This window comes from Oncorhynchus nerka, linkage group LG15 (assembly GCF_034236695.1).
Source record: "Oncorhynchus nerka isolate Pitt River linkage group LG15, Oner_Uvic_2.0, whole genome shotgun sequence".
NCBI classification, from domain to species: domain Eukaryota; kingdom Metazoa; phylum Chordata; class Actinopteri; order Salmoniformes; family Salmonidae; genus Oncorhynchus; species Oncorhynchus nerka.
In genome coordinates, this window is record NC_088410.1 from 55,561,096 (window position 1) to 55,581,266 (window position 20,171).

Genomic DNA, 20,171 nt, shown 5'->3' on the forward strand with positions numbered 1-20,171 from the left:
ACATGGTCTCCGTTTAAAAAGGCAACCTCAGCGTGAAGAGATCCAGAAGGCAGCAGAAAAAATGCCCCAATGTGACCATCAATGAGGATGCATTGTGTGATGAGGTTACTGCCTGCAAGAGTTCTTAAAGGGGGGATCGCTTGAAGAATGGAAAACATCTGAAACACCGCTTAGTCAGAGATGGAGCACGGTGGTTACCCACTTCAAAGAGAACGACATCCCACACACTAACTTGGCTAGATTAGCGTCTGTTGTCATGTGCTTACCTGGAAGTAATGCACCAGTCGAGAGAGTGTTCTCCCAAATGAATGATATATGGACAGCAGCAAGAAATAGGTTCCTACCATCAAGGACATGCTTATTGTGAAGACAAAATTCATCCTCCCCTGCCAGGAGTTCATGGAGAAGTTGGCCAAAGACAGAGCAATCCTGATGAAAATACATTCTTCTGAGAAATAAACGATTAGGTTGGTATAAGTCTATTATGTAGTTACCAATCTCCTCATCATCTTATTTTTTATTATGTTATACTATTGTCTCTGTTTTTTCAACTTTGCTCATGTTCTCTTCTGCTCTTATTCTACCAGGACCACTGAATGGCTGTTCAGATCGGACAGTTCTGTCTTGTCTGTAGTGTTACTGTAGTATAGTTGTTTTCTCTATCACAGTGTGCATGTTAGACTAAATACCTGAAACCCGGAATTTTCCCCCTTTTTTTATTTCATAGATAATAACATTGGATATTTTAATGACATATTGACCGCCGAACTGGAAATGTCCCCGGGTTTTCATTTCAGAAATTTGGTCACCTTAAACAACACACAATAACATCAGTCAATACCAGCATGTGAAGTAGCTAGCTAGCTGTAAAATCGCCTAAACAAACTGCGCTATATACTTAGGAGTCCATCTCACAGAGTTCAACTCACAGTTGCTATGGCAACACCAGCCCTTTCCCACGTTTCTCACAGACACACTGGCAGCTTCATTAAATAAAAAACACCAGTCTCAACGTCAACAGTGAAGAGGCGACTCCGGGATGCTGGCCTTCTAGGCAGAGTTGCAAAGAAAAAGCCATATCGCAGACTCGCCAATAAAAATAAAAGATTAAGATGGGCAAAAGAACAGACACTGGACAGAGGAACTCTGCCTAGAAGGCCAGCATCCCGGAGTTGTCTCTTCACTGTTGACGTTGAGACTGGTGTTTTGAGGGTACTATTTAATGAAGCTGACAGTTGAGGACTTGTGAGGCGTCAGTTTCTCAAACTAGACACTAATGTACTTGTCTTCTTGCTCAGTTGTGCACCGGGGCCTCCCACTCCTCTTTCTATTCTGGTTAGAGCCAGTTTGCGCTGTTCTGTGAAGGGAGTAGTACACAGCATTGTACGAGATCTTCAGTTTCTTGGCAATTTCTTGCATGGAATAGCCTTCATTTCTTAGAACAAGAATAGACTGACGAGTTTCAGAAGAAAGTTCTTAGTTTCTGGACATTTTGATCCTGTAATCAAACCCACAAATGCTGATGCTCCAGATACTCAACTAGTCTAAAAGGTCAGTTTTATTGCTTCTTTAAATTAGAAAAACAGTTTTCAGCTGTGCTAACATAATTGATCAATTAGCCTTTTAAAATGATAAACTTGGATTAGCTAACACAACGTGCCATTGGAACACAGGAGTGATGGTTGCTGATAATGGGCCTCTGTACACCCATGTAGATATTCCATTAAAAAAAAGGGCTTTTCTTTCAAAAACAAGGACATTTCTAAGTGACCCCAAACTTTTGAACAGTAGTATATATGTGGACAGCGCTTCAAATTAGAGGATTCGGCTATTTCAGCCACACCCATTGCTGACAGGTGTATAAAATCGAGCACACTCCATAAACAAACATTGGCAGTAGAATGGCCAGTGGTCTGTTCATAAAATCTCTGCCCTGTTAGAGGTGCCCCAGTGAACTTCAAGTGCTGTTATTGTGAAGTGGAAACATGTAGGAGCAACAACGCCTCAGCTGAGAAGTGGTAGGCCACAAAAGCTCATAGAATGGGACGTGCTGAAGTGCGTAGCATAAAAATTGTCTGTCCTCGGTTGCAACACTAACTACTGAGTTCCAAACTGCCTCTGGAAGCAATGTCAGCAGAAAACCTGTTCGTCGGGAGCTTCATGAAATGGGTTTCCATGGCAGAGCAGCCACACACAAGCCTAAGATCACTATGCGCAATGCTAAACGTCGGCTGGAGTGGTGTAAAGCTCGCCGCCATTGGAACAGTGGAAACGCGTTCTCTGGAGTGATGAATCACGCTTTAATATCTGTCAGTCCAAAGGACGAATCTGGGTTTGGTGGATGCCAGGAGAACGCTACCTGCTACAGTATACAATTAATCTAGACGATTCTGTGCCTCCAACTTTGGCAACATCTCTTTCCTGTTTCAGCATGACAATGCCCACATACACAAAGCGAGGTACATACAGAAATGGTTTGTCGACATCGGTGTGGATGGACTTGACTGGCCTTCGCAGAGCCCTGACCTCAACCAAATCGAACACCTTTGGGATTGATTTGAACGTCAACTGAGAGCCAGGCCTAACATCAGTGCCCGACATCAATGCCCGACCTCACTAATGCTCTTGTGGCTGAATGGAAGCAAATCCACGCAGCAATGTTTCAACATCTAGTGGAAGCCTGCCCAGAAAATTGAGGCTGTTATAGCAGCAAAGGGGGGACCAACTCCATATTAATACCCATGATTTTGCAATGAGATGTTCGACGAGCAGGTCCCCACATACTTTTGGTCATGTGCGGTGCGGCAGGTAGCCTAGTGGTTAGAGCATTGGACTAGTACCCGAAAGGTTGCAAGATTGAATCCCCGAGCTGACAAGTTAAAAATCTGAATGAGATGTTCGGCGAGCAGGTATCTTCATATCTTTTCATGTAGTGTATGCCTCATGGGTCTCCCGGTCACGGCCGGCTGTGACGCAGCCTGGGATCGAACCCGGGGCTGTAGGGATGCCTCAAGTACTGCGATGCATAAAATGCCAGAGCGACAGTTTACACATGGCGAAATTGACAAGTTTTTTTTAAAGCTACAAATCCAAATAATTCTGACTTGCACCGCCTTAGCGCCAGCTGAAAATATATGGTAATGGGTTTCATGTCTAAACCTCTGATACTGTGGACAACCTCCACACAACCTCCAGTCAACCTCCAGACAACACACTACACAGCTAATCTAAGCAGTGTTCAGCCATATCCAACCTCAGCTCTGAAGGGATCAACTACAAAAATCCCACAATTATTTATGCGCTTTCTGGTCAGGCTGAGGGTGTCCACCCGTGTGTTTTGTTCATGCAAAATATGTCTTTGTGTCCCACCTCGTGTCTGACGGGATCCTCGATGCCGACCACACAGATGCAGGTGAGCTCATCAAGGATGTCGCCCTCGTTGTCCCAGTCTGGTTCTCCTGCCTCGGCAGGGAAGTCCCTGTAGGCCACACAGATTGTCCTCAGACCGTCACAGGCCATGGGCTCAATCACGTTCTTCACCATCTCGTCACGGTCCTTCGGCTTGAAGATACGTGGCTCCCCGTTCGTGTTCAGGATATGAGAACATCTAGAGAGGGAAGGGGGAAGAAATGTTTAACTCATCACATCGCAGATGATCAACTCCATCTTTCTGTTTATCTATCTCTGTGTATCCGTTCATCAGGGAAAGACAAGACCAATCTCCCTCCCTCCCGTACTTGCGTAGGACGATCTCGGAGGCTCCCTTGCTGTACATGCGGAAGCCACTACCGTCTGTGTTCTTCAGCACCGTGCTCATGCTCTTACGGGACGAGTTGAAGGTGTACACCTTGAAACACACCAATCAGTTATAACTATCATATTACTCTATATTATTATAGTACAGTAGCTTGTGTACAAGTTAGCTCTCTGTAAGAATAATGGGTAGTAGGTTATTTGAACATTCTCTCTTGGGGCCACCGGGAACAAAACACATATATACATACATTACATTTTGAAGCAGCTACACACCTTGTACAGACTCTCTTCGGGAATCTCGTCCCTGATTGGCTGGTAGTCTCTCTTCAGCTCCAGCACGAAGCCCAATAGGGAGCACTCTGTCTTGTTGCCGACGTGGCGGGGCAGACCTCCCTCCTTCTCTGGGGACTGGAGCAACAAAAACGTTACATATAACCTACATACCGTATCCTACCAACATACCGTATCCTACCAACATGTATATTTCATGAAGACATACAGCAAAAGGGACATTGAGACATGCATCATATAGAGTGTAAAAGCAACCATGTAGATATGCACTAGAGAAGAAGACACTATGCTTTCGTGTGTGTGTGTGTGTGTGTGTGTGTGTGTGTGTGGGGGGGGGTCTCTCTCTTACCAGAATCTTAGTAGTATAGGCTGAGTTGATGGCGATGCTGTTGACCATGATTTCCAGAGTGAATGGTTTGATGACGTCAGGTTCCGGTACTTTCTTGTAGTGTGTGTCTCCCAAGTAGGCCTGCACCACGGTCATACGGTTCATGGTGAGGGTGCCTGTCTTGTCAGAGCAGATGGTGGTAGCGTTCCCCATGGTCTCGCATGCATCCAGGTGACGCACCAGGTTATTGTCCTTCATCATTTTCTACACAGGGGACAAGACAGACAGTAGAGGTTAGAGCTGTGTGTGTGTGTACCTGACAGAGTAAGTCTGGGAGATGGTGACAGCTAGCGGCAGCCCCTCTGGCACTGCCACTACCAGCATTGAGTGTGTGTGTGTGTGTGTGTGTGTGTCTCTGTGTGTACCTTGACAGAGTAGGCCAGAGAGATGGTGACAGCTAGGGGCAGCCCCTCAGGCACAGCCACCACCAGAACAGTGACTCCGATGATGAAGAACTTGACAAAGTACTGGATATAGATGGGGGTACACTCCTTCAGCCATGGGCGACCCTGCACCCCGAACGTGTCAATCACGAAGTACAGGATGAGAATGATCACCGTCACAGCTGACATGATCAGACCTGGGCATAGGAAACGAAGTAGACAGTTGCAATCCTGCTGTCAAATCCAGGAAAAGGAATATAAGAACGATGATGTGTGTCCTAACGTTTTTAAGACCTTCTCTGCCTTCCCAATCTGCATGGTCCGTCTCTGTGTGTGTCTCTCTATGGTTTTTCTGTCTGTGTGTGCTCGTTAGTGTTGTCACAATACCAGATTTTTTAAATATTTTGAGATTAATATCAGGATACTCAATACCGTCACAATATCAGATACCAAAACGATATTACGGCAAGACAAAAATAAGGCGCATTAGCCAAAGTCACAGAATGGCACTTCCAGACAGATCTTTTGAGTTCAATATCATTACATGCGTACAATCAATCTAATTACATAACAAAACGGTAATCATTTATTTCAATGATAAATCTTGGTTGATAAACTGGGTAAGTCAAGATGTAGCAATACAGGTGAATGCATATTCAATAGGAGTGTGCACATGCATTGAGTTATTGAGCTTCGTTTGTGTGATTACATGGGGCTATAGATGAAAAACTGTTTCCATTTGGCACTAATTGTGTTGTCCTGATCAACAACATTTGCACTCAAGCAATCTCTTCTTTTATAATAGTGTGCATGGTCTATTTAAGACCCATGATGTCATTCACACACACAGGTCGAGGAACAAGCAAAGATCACCTTGACTGGGAGAGACATGAAGTTTTGGTGACAATCAGCTTTTAAAAATCAGCAATATTTTTGCGTTATGGTTAGCATATTATCACAAATAAGGTACAATGGTAGTACATTGATGTTAGCTTCAGCTGTACAGTGCCTTCAGAAAGTATTGATACTCCTTCATTTATTCCACTTTTTTTGTGTTACAGCCTGAATTTTTATTTAACTAGGCAAGAACAAATTCTTATTTACAATGACAGCCTACCGGGGAACAGTATAGGTATTGTTTCTCACCAATCTACACACAATACATAATGACAAAGTGAAAACATGGTTTTAAGAAATGTTTTCAAATGTATTGAAAATGAAATACAGAAATATCTCATTTACATAAGTATTCACACCCCTGAGTCAATACATGTTAAATCACCTTTGCCAGTGATTACAGATTTGAGTCTTTCTGGGTAATATCTAAGTGCTTTACACACCTGGATTGTACAATATTTGCACATTATTCTTTTCAAAATGATTCAAGCTCTGTAAAATTGGCTGTTGATCATTGCTAGACAACCATTTTTACAAGTCTTGCCATAGATTTTCAAGCAGATTAAAGTCAAAATTGTAACTCGGCCACTCAGGAACAGTCACGGTCTTCTTGGTAAGCAACTCCAGTGTGGATTTGGTCATGTGTTTTAGGTTATTGTCCTGCTGAAAGGAGAAATAATCTCCCAATGTCTAGTGAAAAGCAGACTAAACCAGGCTTTCCTCTAGCTCCATTCCATTTATTTGTTATCCTGAAAAACACCCCAGTTCTTAATGATTACAAGCATACCCATAACATGATGCAGCCACCACTATGCTTGAAAATATGGAGAGTGGTACTCAGTAATGTGTTGTATTATTTCCAAACATAACTTTGTATTCAGGACAAAAAGTTAATAGCTTTGACACTTAAGCAATACTGCAAAAAAAATGTAAGTGCAAACAGGATGCATGTTTTGGAATATTTTCTATTCTGTCCTTTTCACTCTGTTAATTAGGTTAGTATTGTGGAGTAACTACAATGTTGTTGATTCATCCTCCATTTTCTCCTACCATAGCCATTAAACTAACTTTTAAAAAATAATCATTGGCCTCATGGTGAAATCCCTGAGCGGTTTCTTTCCTCTCCGCCAACTGAGTTAGGAAGGATGCCTGTATCTTTGTAGTGACTGGGTGTATTGATACACCATCCAAAGTGTAATTAATAACTTCACGATGCTCAAAGAGATATTCAATGTCTACTGTTTATTTTTACCCATGTACCAATTCTTTACGACGCATTGGAAAACCTCCCTGGTCTTTGTGGTTGTATCTGTGTTTAAAATTCACTGCACGACTGAGGGACCTCACAGACAATTCTACATGTGTGGGGTACAGAGATGAGGTAGTCATTAAAAATAATAATTTGAACCATTATTATTGCACACAGAGTGTGTCCATGCAACTCATTGTGTGACTTGTTAAGCACATTTTTTACTTCTGAATATATTTAGGCTTGCCATAACAAAAGGGTGTTCAGCTTTGTTTTTTAAATTAATTTGAATTAAATTAATTTAAAAATGTCTAAAAATGATTCCACTTGGATATTATGGGATATTGTGTGTAGGCCAGTGGCCAAAATGTGAAAAAAAGTCGAGGGGTGTGAATACTTTACTTTCTGTTCTATGCTCTCAGTAGATATCAGTGTGGATGACGGATCACCACCTCAAGCTGAACCTCGGCAAGACGGAGCTGCTCTTCCTCCCGGGGAAGGACTGCCCGTTCCATGATCTCGCCATCACGGTTGACAACTCCATTGTGTCCTCCTCCCAGAGCGCTAAGAACCTTGGCGTGATCCTGGACAACACCCTGTCGTTCTCAACTAACATCAAGGCGGTGGCCCGTTCTTGTAGGTTCATGCTCTACAACATCCGCAGAGTACGACCCTGCCTCACACAGGAAGCAGCGCAGGTCCTAATCCAGGCACTTGTCATCTCCCGTCTGGATTACTGCAACTCGCTGTTGGCTGGGCTCCCTGCCTGTGCCATTAAACCCCTACAACTCATCCAGAACGCCGCAGCCCGTCTGGTGTTCAACCTTCCCAAGTTCTCTCACGTCACCCCGCTCCTCCGCTCTCTCCACTGGCTTCCAGTTGAAGCTCGCATCCGCTACAAGACCATGGTGCTTGCCTACGGAGCTGTGAGGGGAACGGCACCTCAGTACCTCCAGGCTCTGATCAGGCCCTACACCCAAACAAGGGCACTGCGTTCATCCACCTCTGGCCTGCTCGCCTCCCTACCACTGAGGAAGTACAGTTCCCGCGCAGCCCAGTCAAAACTGTTCGCTGCTCTGGACCCCAATGGTGGAACAAACTCCCTCACGACGCCAGGACAGCGGAGTCAATCACCACCTTCCGGAGACACCTGAAACCCCACCTCTTTCAGGAATACCTAGGATAGGATAAAGTAATCCTTCTCACCCCCCTTGAAAGATTTAGATGCACTATTGTAAAGTGGCTGTTCCACTGGATGTCTTAAGGTGAACGCACCAATTTGTAAGTCGCTCTGGATAAGAGCGTCTGCTAAATGACTTAAATGTAATGTAAATGTAGATGGAGTGAGACACATGACAGAAGTACAGTAAGTAACAAAAATACTAAAACCGAACCGTTTTCTATGTTCTAGTATCGAAACAGTACAGACGTTTGGTATACCGTGCAACACTAGTGTCGTCATCAATCTACACACAATACCCCATAATGACAAAGCAAAAAGAGGTTTTAGATAAATACCTTATTTACAGAATTATTCAGACCCTTTGCTATGAGACTTATTGAGCTCAAGTGCATTATTGAGACTTATTGAGCTCATCCTTGAGATGTTTCTACATCTTGATTGGAGTCCACTTGTGGTAAATTCAATTGATTGGACATAATTTGGAAAGGCACACACCTGTCTATATAAAGGTCCCACAGTTGACAGTGCATATCAGAGCATAAACCAAGCCATGAGGTCGAAGGAATTGTCCGTCGAGCTCCGAGACACGATTGTGTCGAGGCACAGATCTAGGGAAGGGTCCCAAAACATGTCTGCAGCATTGAAGGTGCCCAAGAACACAGTGGACTCCATCATTCTTAAATGGACGAAGTTTGGAATCTTCCTGGTGCTGGCCGCCCGGCCAAACTGAGCCATCGGGGGGAGAAGGGCCTTGGTCAGGGAGGTAATCAAGAACCCGATGGTCACTCTGATAGAGCTCCAAAGTTCCTCTGGGGAGATGGGAGAACCTTCCAGAAGGACAACCATCTCTGCAAGCCTTGATGGTAGAGTGGCTAGATGGAAGCCACCCTTCAGTAAAAGCACATAACAGCCTGCTTGGATTTTGCCAAAAGGCACCTAAAGGACCCTCAGACCATGAGAAACAAGATTCTCTGCTCTGATGAAACCAAGATTGAACTCTTTTTGCCTGAATGCCAAGCGTCACCTGGCACCATCCCTACGGTGAAACATGGTGGTGGCAGCATCATGCTGTCGGGATGTTTTTCAGCAGCAGGGACTAGGAGACTAGTCGGGATTGAGGGAAAGATGAACAGAGCAAAGTACAGAGAGATCCTTGATGAAAGCCATCTGCTCCAGAGTGCTCAGGAACTCAGACTGGGGCGAACCCTAAGCATAGAGAAAGACAATGCAGGAGTGGCATCAGGACAAGTCTCTGAATGTTCATGAGTGGCCCAGCCAGAGCCCGTATTGAACATCTCTGGAGAGACCTGAAAATAGCTGTGCAGCGACGCTCCCCATCCAACCTGACAGATCTTGAGAGGATCTGCAGAGAAGAATAGGAGAAACTCCCCAAATACAGGTGTGCCAAGCTTGCTGCGTCGTACCCAAGAAGTCAAAAGGCTTTCTAAAAAACAGTTTTTGCTTTGTCATTATGGGGTATTGTGTGTAGATTGAAAGATTGAAAAAAAAAAAAAAAAAATTTTTTAGAATACGGCTATAACGTATATCGTTTTATGTCCATCTGTGTGTGTGTCCATGTAAGTGTGTATCTCCGCCTCGGTCCTCACCTGCCTTCCCGATCTGCACGGCCAGTTTGGTGAGTTTGCCCTGCAGCACAGACTTCTCCTTCTTGTTGACCTGAACCTTCTTCACCCGTTTCACCTCCACCTCAGGCTCCTTCTCCTCAGACTCAACCGCCTCGTCACTCTTCAGGGGCTGGATCTCCAGGGCAATGCCGTCCTGGGTCTTAGCTATTGGATAGGGTAACGGGATGGGGAAGAGGGATGGGTGGGATAGAGGGAGGGGGTAAAAGGAAGTGGGATAGAGGGAGGTGGAGTGGGAGGTTGAGCGGAGGGAAGCATTTAGTAGTGGTGTGGGGAAGGTTTTGGGGGGGGGTTAAGATAGTGATATGAGGATGAAGATGATCGGTGGGGAGGTGTTGTTGGGTCGGGGAGAGGAGCAGCAACAGTAAGGGGGTCAAGGAGGGGTTGGGGTGAAGGGCAGAGAGACAGAGAGTTTGTGGTTCAGTTACGGTTGAAAGAGAGACAGACACAGTCAGTCACCAAACCACCAGACTCCGGTCCTGAACAGTGATCCACTGAAACAACTCCGCTGCAGATCACTTAGATCTCTTTAACCAGAACAAATCCCTTAAGGTGATCAACACTGATGTTATTATGTGTTGTTACCTGTCAGGTTGATGGAAAGTTCAGCAATGTGATGTATTCTTCATTAAAGGAAAATCTGTATTCAATTATTATTATTATTTTTTAATCGACTGATTGTTTAAGTACTCTTATGCATAAATGAAACATTATGAAAGAAGGTATTGGAAAGAGAAAACACATAGCACAGAATTCAGCAGGAAATGCTTGAGATAAAAGGATTTAATGATACAAAACGGATTTAAAGCAGCAATTTAACGATATACAACTTGTCCCAGAGTCTATGGAGACATTTTTACAGCATTCATATAAACAGAGAATAGATTCAGAACAAGAGATACAGGTTGTACATTTTACAATGGTTCGTTGTCGGGGGATTGTCAACTGAACATTTTCCATCTCTGCTACAGAGCTCAGTCATGTTTTACATACGCAAATATGAGATTTGCATTTCACCACTTCAACAGCTTAGATTTGCTCTGTTTGTTCTCTGGGAGCATTGTGATCTCGGTGTTTCATCTTCATTCTGCCAACAACCTGGCACTGCAACAATTCACTATCTATTTTACAGTAGAAATAATCCACAATATCTAAGGGTGAGTATAATAAAGGTGATAAAGTAATGGATGAATAAAGATATCAGAATTCTATGGTAATCAGTGCCTTATGCATTCCATTTGTGGCACATGCAACACTCAACACTAGTCAGTTCACACAAAAGCAGTACATTCACAATCTAGCAGGATCATTTTGTACTGTCTACTTATGTTGTTTTTGCCTAGATAATATGACTTTACATGAGTCCCCCTGTGCTGAGCAGATCAGGCCACCAGTCTCAACACAAAACCCATTAGAACAGACCAGAATAAACACAGCCACACACTGACTGGACTGGCAGACGGACGGACTGACTCACGCACAGCACTTACAAACGCAGCACGGACCACGCACCACGACGAAGAAGGGGGGCGAGTGTGTGTCACGGAAAAAGAAAAAAAACATGTCAACAAACAAAGGAACCGACAAACTGCAAAAAGATACCCAAAAAACCAAGCAGAGCGATACAACCACCACAAAAAAAGAAGAGAAGGAGGGTAGTAAAGAAGAGGTAGAAGAGGAGGCTGCAAATCTCCAGAGGTAGTTTTTTTTTTGCGAAAGAGAGGGAGAGAGAGAGAGACAGAAAGAGAGGTAAACAGTGATAAGAGAGTACGAGACAGCATGAGGTCCTGAGCAACATCCTGGAAAGAGGCAACAGTGAGAGAAATTAAAGAAAAGAGAAACAATAGAGAAACAGACCAGACAACAATCCACAGCCAATTGATACTGTCAGGGTGCAATTCCCACACTGAGCCACTTCCCAGAGCTAATGCTGTCTCCTTAACCCCTAGAGACTAGTGTTAGATATTCTAGTATTCTATTATAATTCTATTAAGATCCCTTCTCTTTTACACTAAGCCCAATCACTATTGCCAGATTCCCAGATTCATGAAATGTATGTGGAGCATGGTATCAGGGGTCCTACAACTCCCATTCCATTACCTCTCAAGAGCCAGAGATGACTTTGCGTCCATAAAGCTACACTGGGTTCACTGCAATTAAAATAAGTATGTAGACATTTTCAGAATATGATATGTTGTGAAGTGAATGCAGGTCAGGTCGACATGTCCCAAATTAATTTAACCTTCTCCTGCTCCAGCAATATTTCTCCATGCTAGAAAGGAGAGAATCTGTTCACTAGTGATAAAGTCCAAGGGCGAGGGGAAAGAGAGGGCAGGAGGGCTGGGGAGGTGTAAGTAGCAGATGCTCAGGCCCTAGGTGGCTGAGGGACGGTATGGTGTGTGAGGGGGGAGGCGGGGGGGGGGGGACAAAGCTTGGATGAGTTCTGAATAACACGCCACAGAGGGTGGGAGGGAAGACCCGTCCAGGCCAGGAAAGCCGGGAAGAGCTACAACAACCGGGTCCTTTGTTTAATGTATCTGACCTCTCCACATTGACACACACACACATTTTATTTTAAGTACTTTAATTAAACCTTTATTTGTTGAGATGAAAATATATGTGGAATGTATCTTTTCATTCTCAACATAGCATGTGAGGATGGTGAAACTTCTAGAACTAATCCCTTTGCAGCTCTGTGAGCGAGATAAAGCTAAACCCATTTAGCTCTATAAGGGTTAAAAATCTACTGGAGTTAAATAGCTCTGAATGACATAACTGTAGTCAATAACAGTAATGCTGAATGCTAACCCTAGCTAGCTTAGTGATTGATTGGGTCTGCTACGGTGGCATTGACAGCCTACCCCACTTTTCTCTGTGTGCCAGTGGCAGGTGAGAGTTGCATCCTTTCACAGGTAAAGCGAGACGAGAAGAACCTCCCCTTTTCAGCAGGTGGAGGGAAGCGAGAGTGAGAGAGACAGAGTGAGACGGACACGAGACTCCCAGACTGCTGCTGAATGGAGGGGGGAGGGAGGGATGGAGGGGTTACCTTTGTTGCGATTTTCGGGGGGTCCTTGTTTTTTACCTGTTCAGACAGAGAGAGAGAGTGCGGAATGCTGACAACATGGCTTAAAAGGAAATAAAAAAATCATAAAGCCAAACAGAACAGAAGATCAAAACAATAGAAATTCACGTGTGTTGGGGGCTGGAACGGGCCATCAGAGGAGAGAGAGCACTAGTTTGTTTAAGGCTGTAGAGTATAAAGTAGAGCATCCACCCATAGACAGCAGGTCGGTTACTGATGACTGGTTTCACTGGGCTCTTGTCTATTTCAGTCAATACATGTGTAACTAACGGCAGTAAGTTTATAAAAACACATGCATATACACGCACACAGACACACACACACACAGACACAGACATACACACACATAGACACACACACACATAGACACAGACATACACACACACACATACACACACAGACATACACACACACAGACATACACACACACAGACATACACACACACAGACACACACATCCATTCACTCATGCCTCGGTCTTGACATTCAGGGAAGCAGTCATTTCAGATTGATGTCAGACAGACGAAGAGGCTGCACTGCCGCAGGTTTTTCTCCTTCTGCCTGAGAGTGGTGGTGAAGAATTGGAGGGGGGGGTATGTCAGTTCAAGATGTGTGTAGCCCTGAAGGGGGGGTGTATGTGGAGATTAGATGTGTGCGCGAGTGTGTGTGTAACGGTTGTCAGCAAAATGCCCTGAAGTCTCTGCCCCCTCATCTACTCTATGAGTAACTGTATCAGTATGTGTCTCTGGCAGAGTGTGTGTGTGTGTGTGTGTGTGTGTGTGTGTGTGTGTGTGTGAGCATGAAGGGGAAGTGTGTGTGCATGAGTGAACGCATGGGAGGTGAGTTTGTGTGTGTGTGTGTGTGTGTGTGTGTGTGTGTGTGTGTGTGTGTGGAGGTGACACAGCACTCTTTCTGTTTCCATCCTCGCTGCACACACCTGTCTCAGAGGAAGACAGCCATTTCAACATCTAGTGTGTGTGCCTGTGTTGCAGCCAGTGTGTATCTGTGTGTATCTGTGTGTGTGTATCTAGCCAGTACTTGCTCTGATCTACTTTCTAATAAACCCATAACATTAAGATCATGATGGTGGCGCTCTGCAGTTTCATGAACAATTGAAATCACAGTATAATTCTGTGATGCCATGAGATTCCAATTGGAATGAGTTGTTGCCTTGCAGCTCCCTCCTCTGAGCAGGCACATTCAGCCCCTTTAGAATGAATGCCTGAAGAACTGAAATCTTAGCAAAAAACTCTTACCAAACAGAAAAGAAGACGTGGCAAAGTGTTAGTACGGAACACACGCTTATTAGAGGCCATATTGATAGATACACAGATCGAATGTTTTGGCAGGCCTCTGTTGTTTAACGTGATCATATCTATCCACGAGCTTCCCCACGTCAAGTCCCTTGAGAGGTAGATGCATGACAGATGTTGAACACATGCAGTGATGTCCCCGCTTTAGCTCTTCTCACTTCAGCGCCTGTGACGTCATAGATTTAAGTAGGTTAAGTACAGGGTTCTGACAATGGCGTTCCAGTGTAGTTAGAACAGATACGAAAGGGGGAGGGGGGTGAAGGAGTGGAGAATAAAATTACCACCCATGAACAGAACCCCTTCTGGGAAGGAGTGGTCTAGAAAGGGCCTTGGCTTGGATGTGAAATCTAACACCAAGGATTCGATTAAAGAAGGGTAGGACAGCGAAGTCAGTGACACTGAGCATTCAGAATGGAACCGCTGGCCTCCATAGTACAGTGTCTATCATGGCCGTCCCATTCTTCGCTACAACATTCTAGAGTTCAGCAGACTCAACCTCGCACCAGAATCTTACCTCAGGGAACCAGCAAACCGAGAACTCACGTAGAAAGACCGAGAGAGCTTGGCGGGAAAGAAACGCAAAGGAAGGAGACCACTTGTAAAAAGCAAGTCACTGACTCTCTGTGAACTGTGACCATGGCGACGTGCGTTTTGTCAATTGTTCCCCGTTCATCTCTCACCTTTCTTGATCTTCTTTTCCTCATCGCTGTCTCCCGCCCCCAGCAGAGTGAAGATGATTCCAGTCTGGGAGTTGAGACCCACCGCAGACACCACCATTCGGCCTGATCCCTCCATCACATGGGTGCCTGGAGGAGGGAGGGAAGGAACGAGAGAATACTAGCACAAACAGAAAGGTCATGACTGTGCTACAGTATACTGTACGTATGAATGGCTGTACTGTATGTTACTCCATTGTGTCCTCCATTTTCAGTCTCCATATACTACATCACACGCTTCATGTTATCATTCAAGCTAGAATCCTTAGTTGCTACACCAACTGTTGGACTTATAAATGAGTGATATATACCCATTGATTCCGGAAGACTATAACTTATGCGTAAACGCCTCATGAGCTTATTTCAACTGTCGTACCCCATCAGAACACAAAGTACAAGATTGTTTTAGACCAATGTTTGTAAACAACGTAAATGTAAACACAATTTGCATAGCATAAAAATATGCTTAAAACTATAATTGGTATATCATGGATGGTCAGTCCTATGAATTTGAGAGTGGTAACATTTTTTTAGGCCCGTCCCACAGCTTTTTACAAAAATAGAAGCGGGATGAAAGCTTGGATAGTTTGAATTGCGGATTCTATCTTTAAAGGGGCAAAATGCATATTACCCCTTTTAAAGACAAAGTTCCTGACTGGAATATGTTCCGGGATTCTTCCGATGGCATTAAGGAGTACACCACATCAGTCACAGGCTTTACAGTGACTGTACGTTTCTACCCCGACCAGAAGCCATGGATTACCGGCAACATTCGCACTGATCTAAAGGGTAGAGCTGCCGCTTTCAAGGAGCGGGACTCTAACCCGGAAGCTTATAAGAAATCCCACTATGCCCTCAGAAGAACGATCAAACAAGCAAAGTGTCAATACAGGACTAAGATCGAATCATACTACACCAGCTCCGATGCTCGTCGGATGTGGCAGGGCTTGCAAACTATTACAGACTACAAAGAGAAGCACAGCCAAGAGCTGCCCAGTGACACGAGCCTACCAGACGAGCTAAATAGAGGCAAGTAACACTGAAACATGCATGACAGCATCAGTTGTTCCGACAACAGTGTGATCACGCTCTCCGCAGCCAATGTGAGTAAGACCTTTAAACAGGTCAACATTCACAAGGCCGCAGACGGATTACCAGGACGTGTATCCCGAGCACGCGCGACAAATTGGAAAGTGTCTTCACTGATATTTTCAACCTATCCCTGTCCGAGTCTGTAATACCAACATGTTTCAAGCTGACCACCATAGTCCCTGTGCCCAAGAACACCAAGGTAATCTGCCTAAATGACTACAGACCCGTAGCACTCACGTCTGTATCCATTAAATGCTTTGAAAGGCTGGTCATGGATCACATCAACACCATTATCCCAAAAACCCTATACCCACTCCAATTTGCATACCGCACCAACAGATCCACAGATGATGCAATCTCTATTGCACTCCACACTGCCCTTTCACACCTGAACAAAAGGAACACCTACGTGAGAATGCTATTCATTGACTACAGCTCAGCGTTCAACACCATAGTGCCCTCAAAACTCATCACTAAGCTAAGGACCCTGGGACTAAACACCTCCATCTGCAACTGGATCCTGGACTTCCTGACGTGATGCCCCAGGTGTTAAGGGTAGGTAACAACAAATCTGCCACGCTGATCCTCAACACGGGGCCCCTTAGGGGTGTGTGCTCAGTCCCCTCCTGTACTCCCTGTTCACTCATGACTGCACGGCCAGGCACGACTCCAACACTATCATTTAGTTTGCTGGTAAGCCTGATCACCGACAACGATGAGACAGCCTATAGGGAGGTCAGAGACCTGACCGTGTGGCACAAGGACAACAACCTCTCCCTCAATGTGATCAAAGGTGATAATTGTGAACTACAGGAAAAGGAGGACCGAGACAGTCATGAAGAGGGCACGACAAAACCTATTCCCCCTCAGGGGACTGTGTTACAGCTGCACCATCGGGAGCATCCTAACGGTTTGCATCAATGCCTGGTAAAGCAACTGCCCGGCCTCCGATCACAAGGCACTACAGAGGGTAGTACGTACGGCCCAGTACATCACAGAGGCCAAGCTTCCTGCCATTCAGGACCTCTATACCAGGTGGTGTCAGAGGAAGGACCTAAAAATTGCCAAAGACTCCAGCCACCCCAGTCATAGACTGTTCGGGACTGCTTGCCGTGCGGTAGCAGAGAGGAGTGCCAAGTCTTGGTCCAAGAGGCTTCTAAACAGCTTTTACCCCCAAGCCATAAGACTCCCGAACAGCTAATCAAATGGCTACCCAGAGTATTTGCATTGCCCCCCCCTCCTCCTCTTATACACTGCTGCTACTCTCTGTTATTATCTATGCATATTCACTTTGACAACTCTACCTACATATACATATTATGTCAACTACGTCGACTCCGCACATTGAATCTGTACCGGAACCCCCTGTGTATAGCAACACTATTTTTTATTTACAGCTGCTATTTAACTATTTGTTACTTATTTGGGGGGGGGGGGTATTTTCGAAGCATTTCACTGGTATTCGGCGCATGTGACAAATACAATTTGACTTGATTTGACTGGGATATTGAATGTCTGATAGTGATGTTATTAACAGGCACTCTCACCGGACAGCAGCATGGGGTCCTTCTCCAGGGACTTCCTGACTTGGTCTGATTCGCCGGTCAGAGAGCTCTCATCGATTTTCAGGTCGTTGCCCTGGATCAGGATACCATCAGCTGGCAGCAGGTCACCTAGGAAACAGTTACACAGTTATATGACTGCGATATACAACGTCTCATCATATACCCTACCTTGGTGCATTCGGTCAATGTGTTACCTCATTATATTGGTTCACTGTATCCTGTCTGGGGTATATTACAGAATGTTGAATTCAAGCTATATCTTTCACCGCGTTTTAACGGAACCCCGTCTCACCATATTTGATCTGGGTGATGCCTTACCTTGTTTTATCTGAACCATGTTTTACCGTGTTTTAATTGAACCATGTTTTAATGCGTTTTAAATGAACCATGTCTTACCATATTTGATCTGGGCGATGTCTCCTGTCACCAGTTCGGACACGGGGATCTGGATGACCTGGCCCTTGCGAATGACGGTGAACTTTTGCTCCTGCTCGATGCGGTTCTGCAACCCACGGAACTGCTTCTCCTTGCTCCAGTCGTTAAACGCTGTCACCAAGACAACGATTGCCACAGAGAACAAGATGGCGGCGCCCTCGATCCAGCCCGCCTGCGCCTCCCCCTCATCCTCCACTCCTGACGCTGTCTCACCACACACTGGGGAAACCAGAACACAACCATTTTTAATAACAGACCAAAACACAACCATGTCAGTGGAACAGAGCTGAAACACCACCAGGTCAATAGAACAGGAACAAAACATGGCCAAGTGAATAAAACAGGACCAACACTTTTACAAACACTCTTCATTCTCCCACCTGTCCAAAACTGCCCTGGGTTAGGGTGTACTACTCACGCTCGCTATCTCCCCCAGGGGGGTGGTAGAAGGACAGGCCCAGGGAGATTACGGCAGCAATCTCCAGGATGATGAGAGTAACATCCTGTAGGGCCTCCCATACCAGCGCCAGGAAGGACTTAGGCTTTTTAGGAGGGATGAAGTTCTTCCCAAATGCCGCGTGGCGCTTCTCCAGATCCACTGGGTTACCAGACAGACCTAAGAGAAATAGAGGAGGAGGAGGGAAGAAAAGGAGGAGGAAGGAGAAGAGACAGTTAGAGTGACCAGTTATCACAGAAATGCATATAACGAGGTCAAAACAATAGATGTTAAATATATACACTTACTATAAAAAGGTATGAAAACATATGACAACCCGTCAGGGTTAGAAGTCTTTAGGGTATTCTATAGGAAGTGGTGTAAAGTACTTAAGTGAAAATACTTTAAACTTTTACTTTACTACATTCCTAAAGAAAGTAGATGTACTTTATACTCCATCCATTTTCCTAAACACCCAAAAGTACTCGTTACATTTTGAATGCTAAGCAGGACAGGAAAATGGTCCAATTCACACTCTTCTCAAGAGAACATCCCTGGTCATCTCTACTGCCTCTTATCTGGACTCACTAAACACAAATGCATCGTTTGTAAATGATGTCTGAGCGTAGGAGTGTGCCCCTGGTTAATTGTAAATAAAATAGTACCATCTGGCTTACTTGATGTAAGGAATTTGAAATTATTTATACTTTCACTTTTGATACTTAAAAGTATATTTAAAACCAAATACTTTTAGAATTTTACTCAAGTAGTATTTTACTTTTACTTGAGTAAAAGTCTAGATGTCTTAATAGAAAATTACTCAAGTATGACAATTGGGTACTTTTTCCAACCACTGTCTATAGGTTGCTGTATAAGTCTGGATACAAACGTCTAAAATGACTTTTGTAGTGAAACGTCTACATCACCCTTTCTTTATCTGAGGATAAACATGACAACAATGGCTGTTGCCATACCAAACAGAACCAAGTAGAGCTGACAGTTCAAACACACCCATCCACACCCCATGTCAGCCACCCGCTGCTGTCACAAGCTGCTAGACAACCACTGCCAAAGACTTTGAATTTCAGTTGGACAAAACCACACATCGGTCCGACAAAACATAATATCCATTTGGTACATTTTTCATCAATCAAACCGCTAGATCATCTGGTATTGTCCTATTAAGATCAAAAATATTTTTAATACATTCTGAGTAAGATATCATCACCTCATGGAAATCTTATGATTCATAAATGTTGCAAATAAATCTAGAAAACTGCAATTAAAAAAAAAAATACAAAAAGGAGGTCAGTCAATGAGATCCCATGAGGCGTTTGAAATTATCACAAGGGTGTTGAACACATTGGGCGCATCCCAAAATGGCAAGCTACTCCCTATGAAGTGCACTACTTTTGACCAGGGCCCATAGGGAATCGGGTGTCATTGGGGATGGAGCTGTCATGACTGTTTCCTGTCGTCTGGGATTGAATGTCGGAAGGATCAGACAGTGAATCAATTATGCTTTAGTCACTCCCACATTGGTCCAGGATTTAACCACTCTCCCTGCTTCGTTCAATCTTTCACTCAGCAGCTTTACACTATGTCCTCGTTGTATCAATCTCCCTCATGTAGTTCAAGGTCTATTCAAATAGATCAGCTACTGAGATATGTGGCTAGCTATGGATAACTGGTGAGGTGTATAGGATACATCGATAGTACAGCACACTAACAGTTATACAATA

At 44.5% G+C, this 20,171-nt stretch overlaps 1 protein-coding gene across 5 annotated transcripts in view; it reads right to left on the reverse strand.

Annotated features, from left to right (window-relative positions):
• Positions 1-20,171, reverse strand: part of LOC115142934 (plasma membrane calcium-transporting ATPase 1-like) — a 173,307-nt gene that overhangs the window by 60,092 nt on the left and 93,044 nt on the right. For 3 of the 5 annotated variants that reach the window (XM_029682806.2, XM_029682805.2, XM_065001725.1), the window contains exons 4-14: positions 18,412-18,609; positions 17,955-18,212; positions 17,541-17,666; positions 14,866-14,991; positions 12,837-12,872; positions 9,755-9,937; positions 4,801-5,015; positions 4,397-4,639; positions 4,030-4,164; positions 3,738-3,847; positions 3,370-3,607 (exon numbers count right to left, since the gene is read on the reverse strand). In XM_029682806.2, the coding sequence (XP_029538666.1) occupies positions 3,370-3,607; positions 3,738-3,847; positions 4,030-4,164; positions 4,397-4,639; positions 4,801-5,015; positions 9,755-9,937; positions 12,837-12,872; positions 14,866-14,991; positions 17,541-17,666; positions 17,955-18,212; positions 18,412-18,609 (1,868 nt within the window). The remainder of the gene's footprint in view (positions 1-3,369; positions 3,608-3,737; positions 3,848-4,029; positions 4,165-4,396; positions 4,640-4,800; positions 5,016-9,754; positions 9,938-12,836; positions 12,873-14,865; positions 14,992-17,540; positions 17,667-17,954; positions 18,213-18,411; positions 18,610-20,171) is intronic. The other 2 variants (XM_029682809.2, XM_065001726.1) reach the window with 1 other exon arrangement.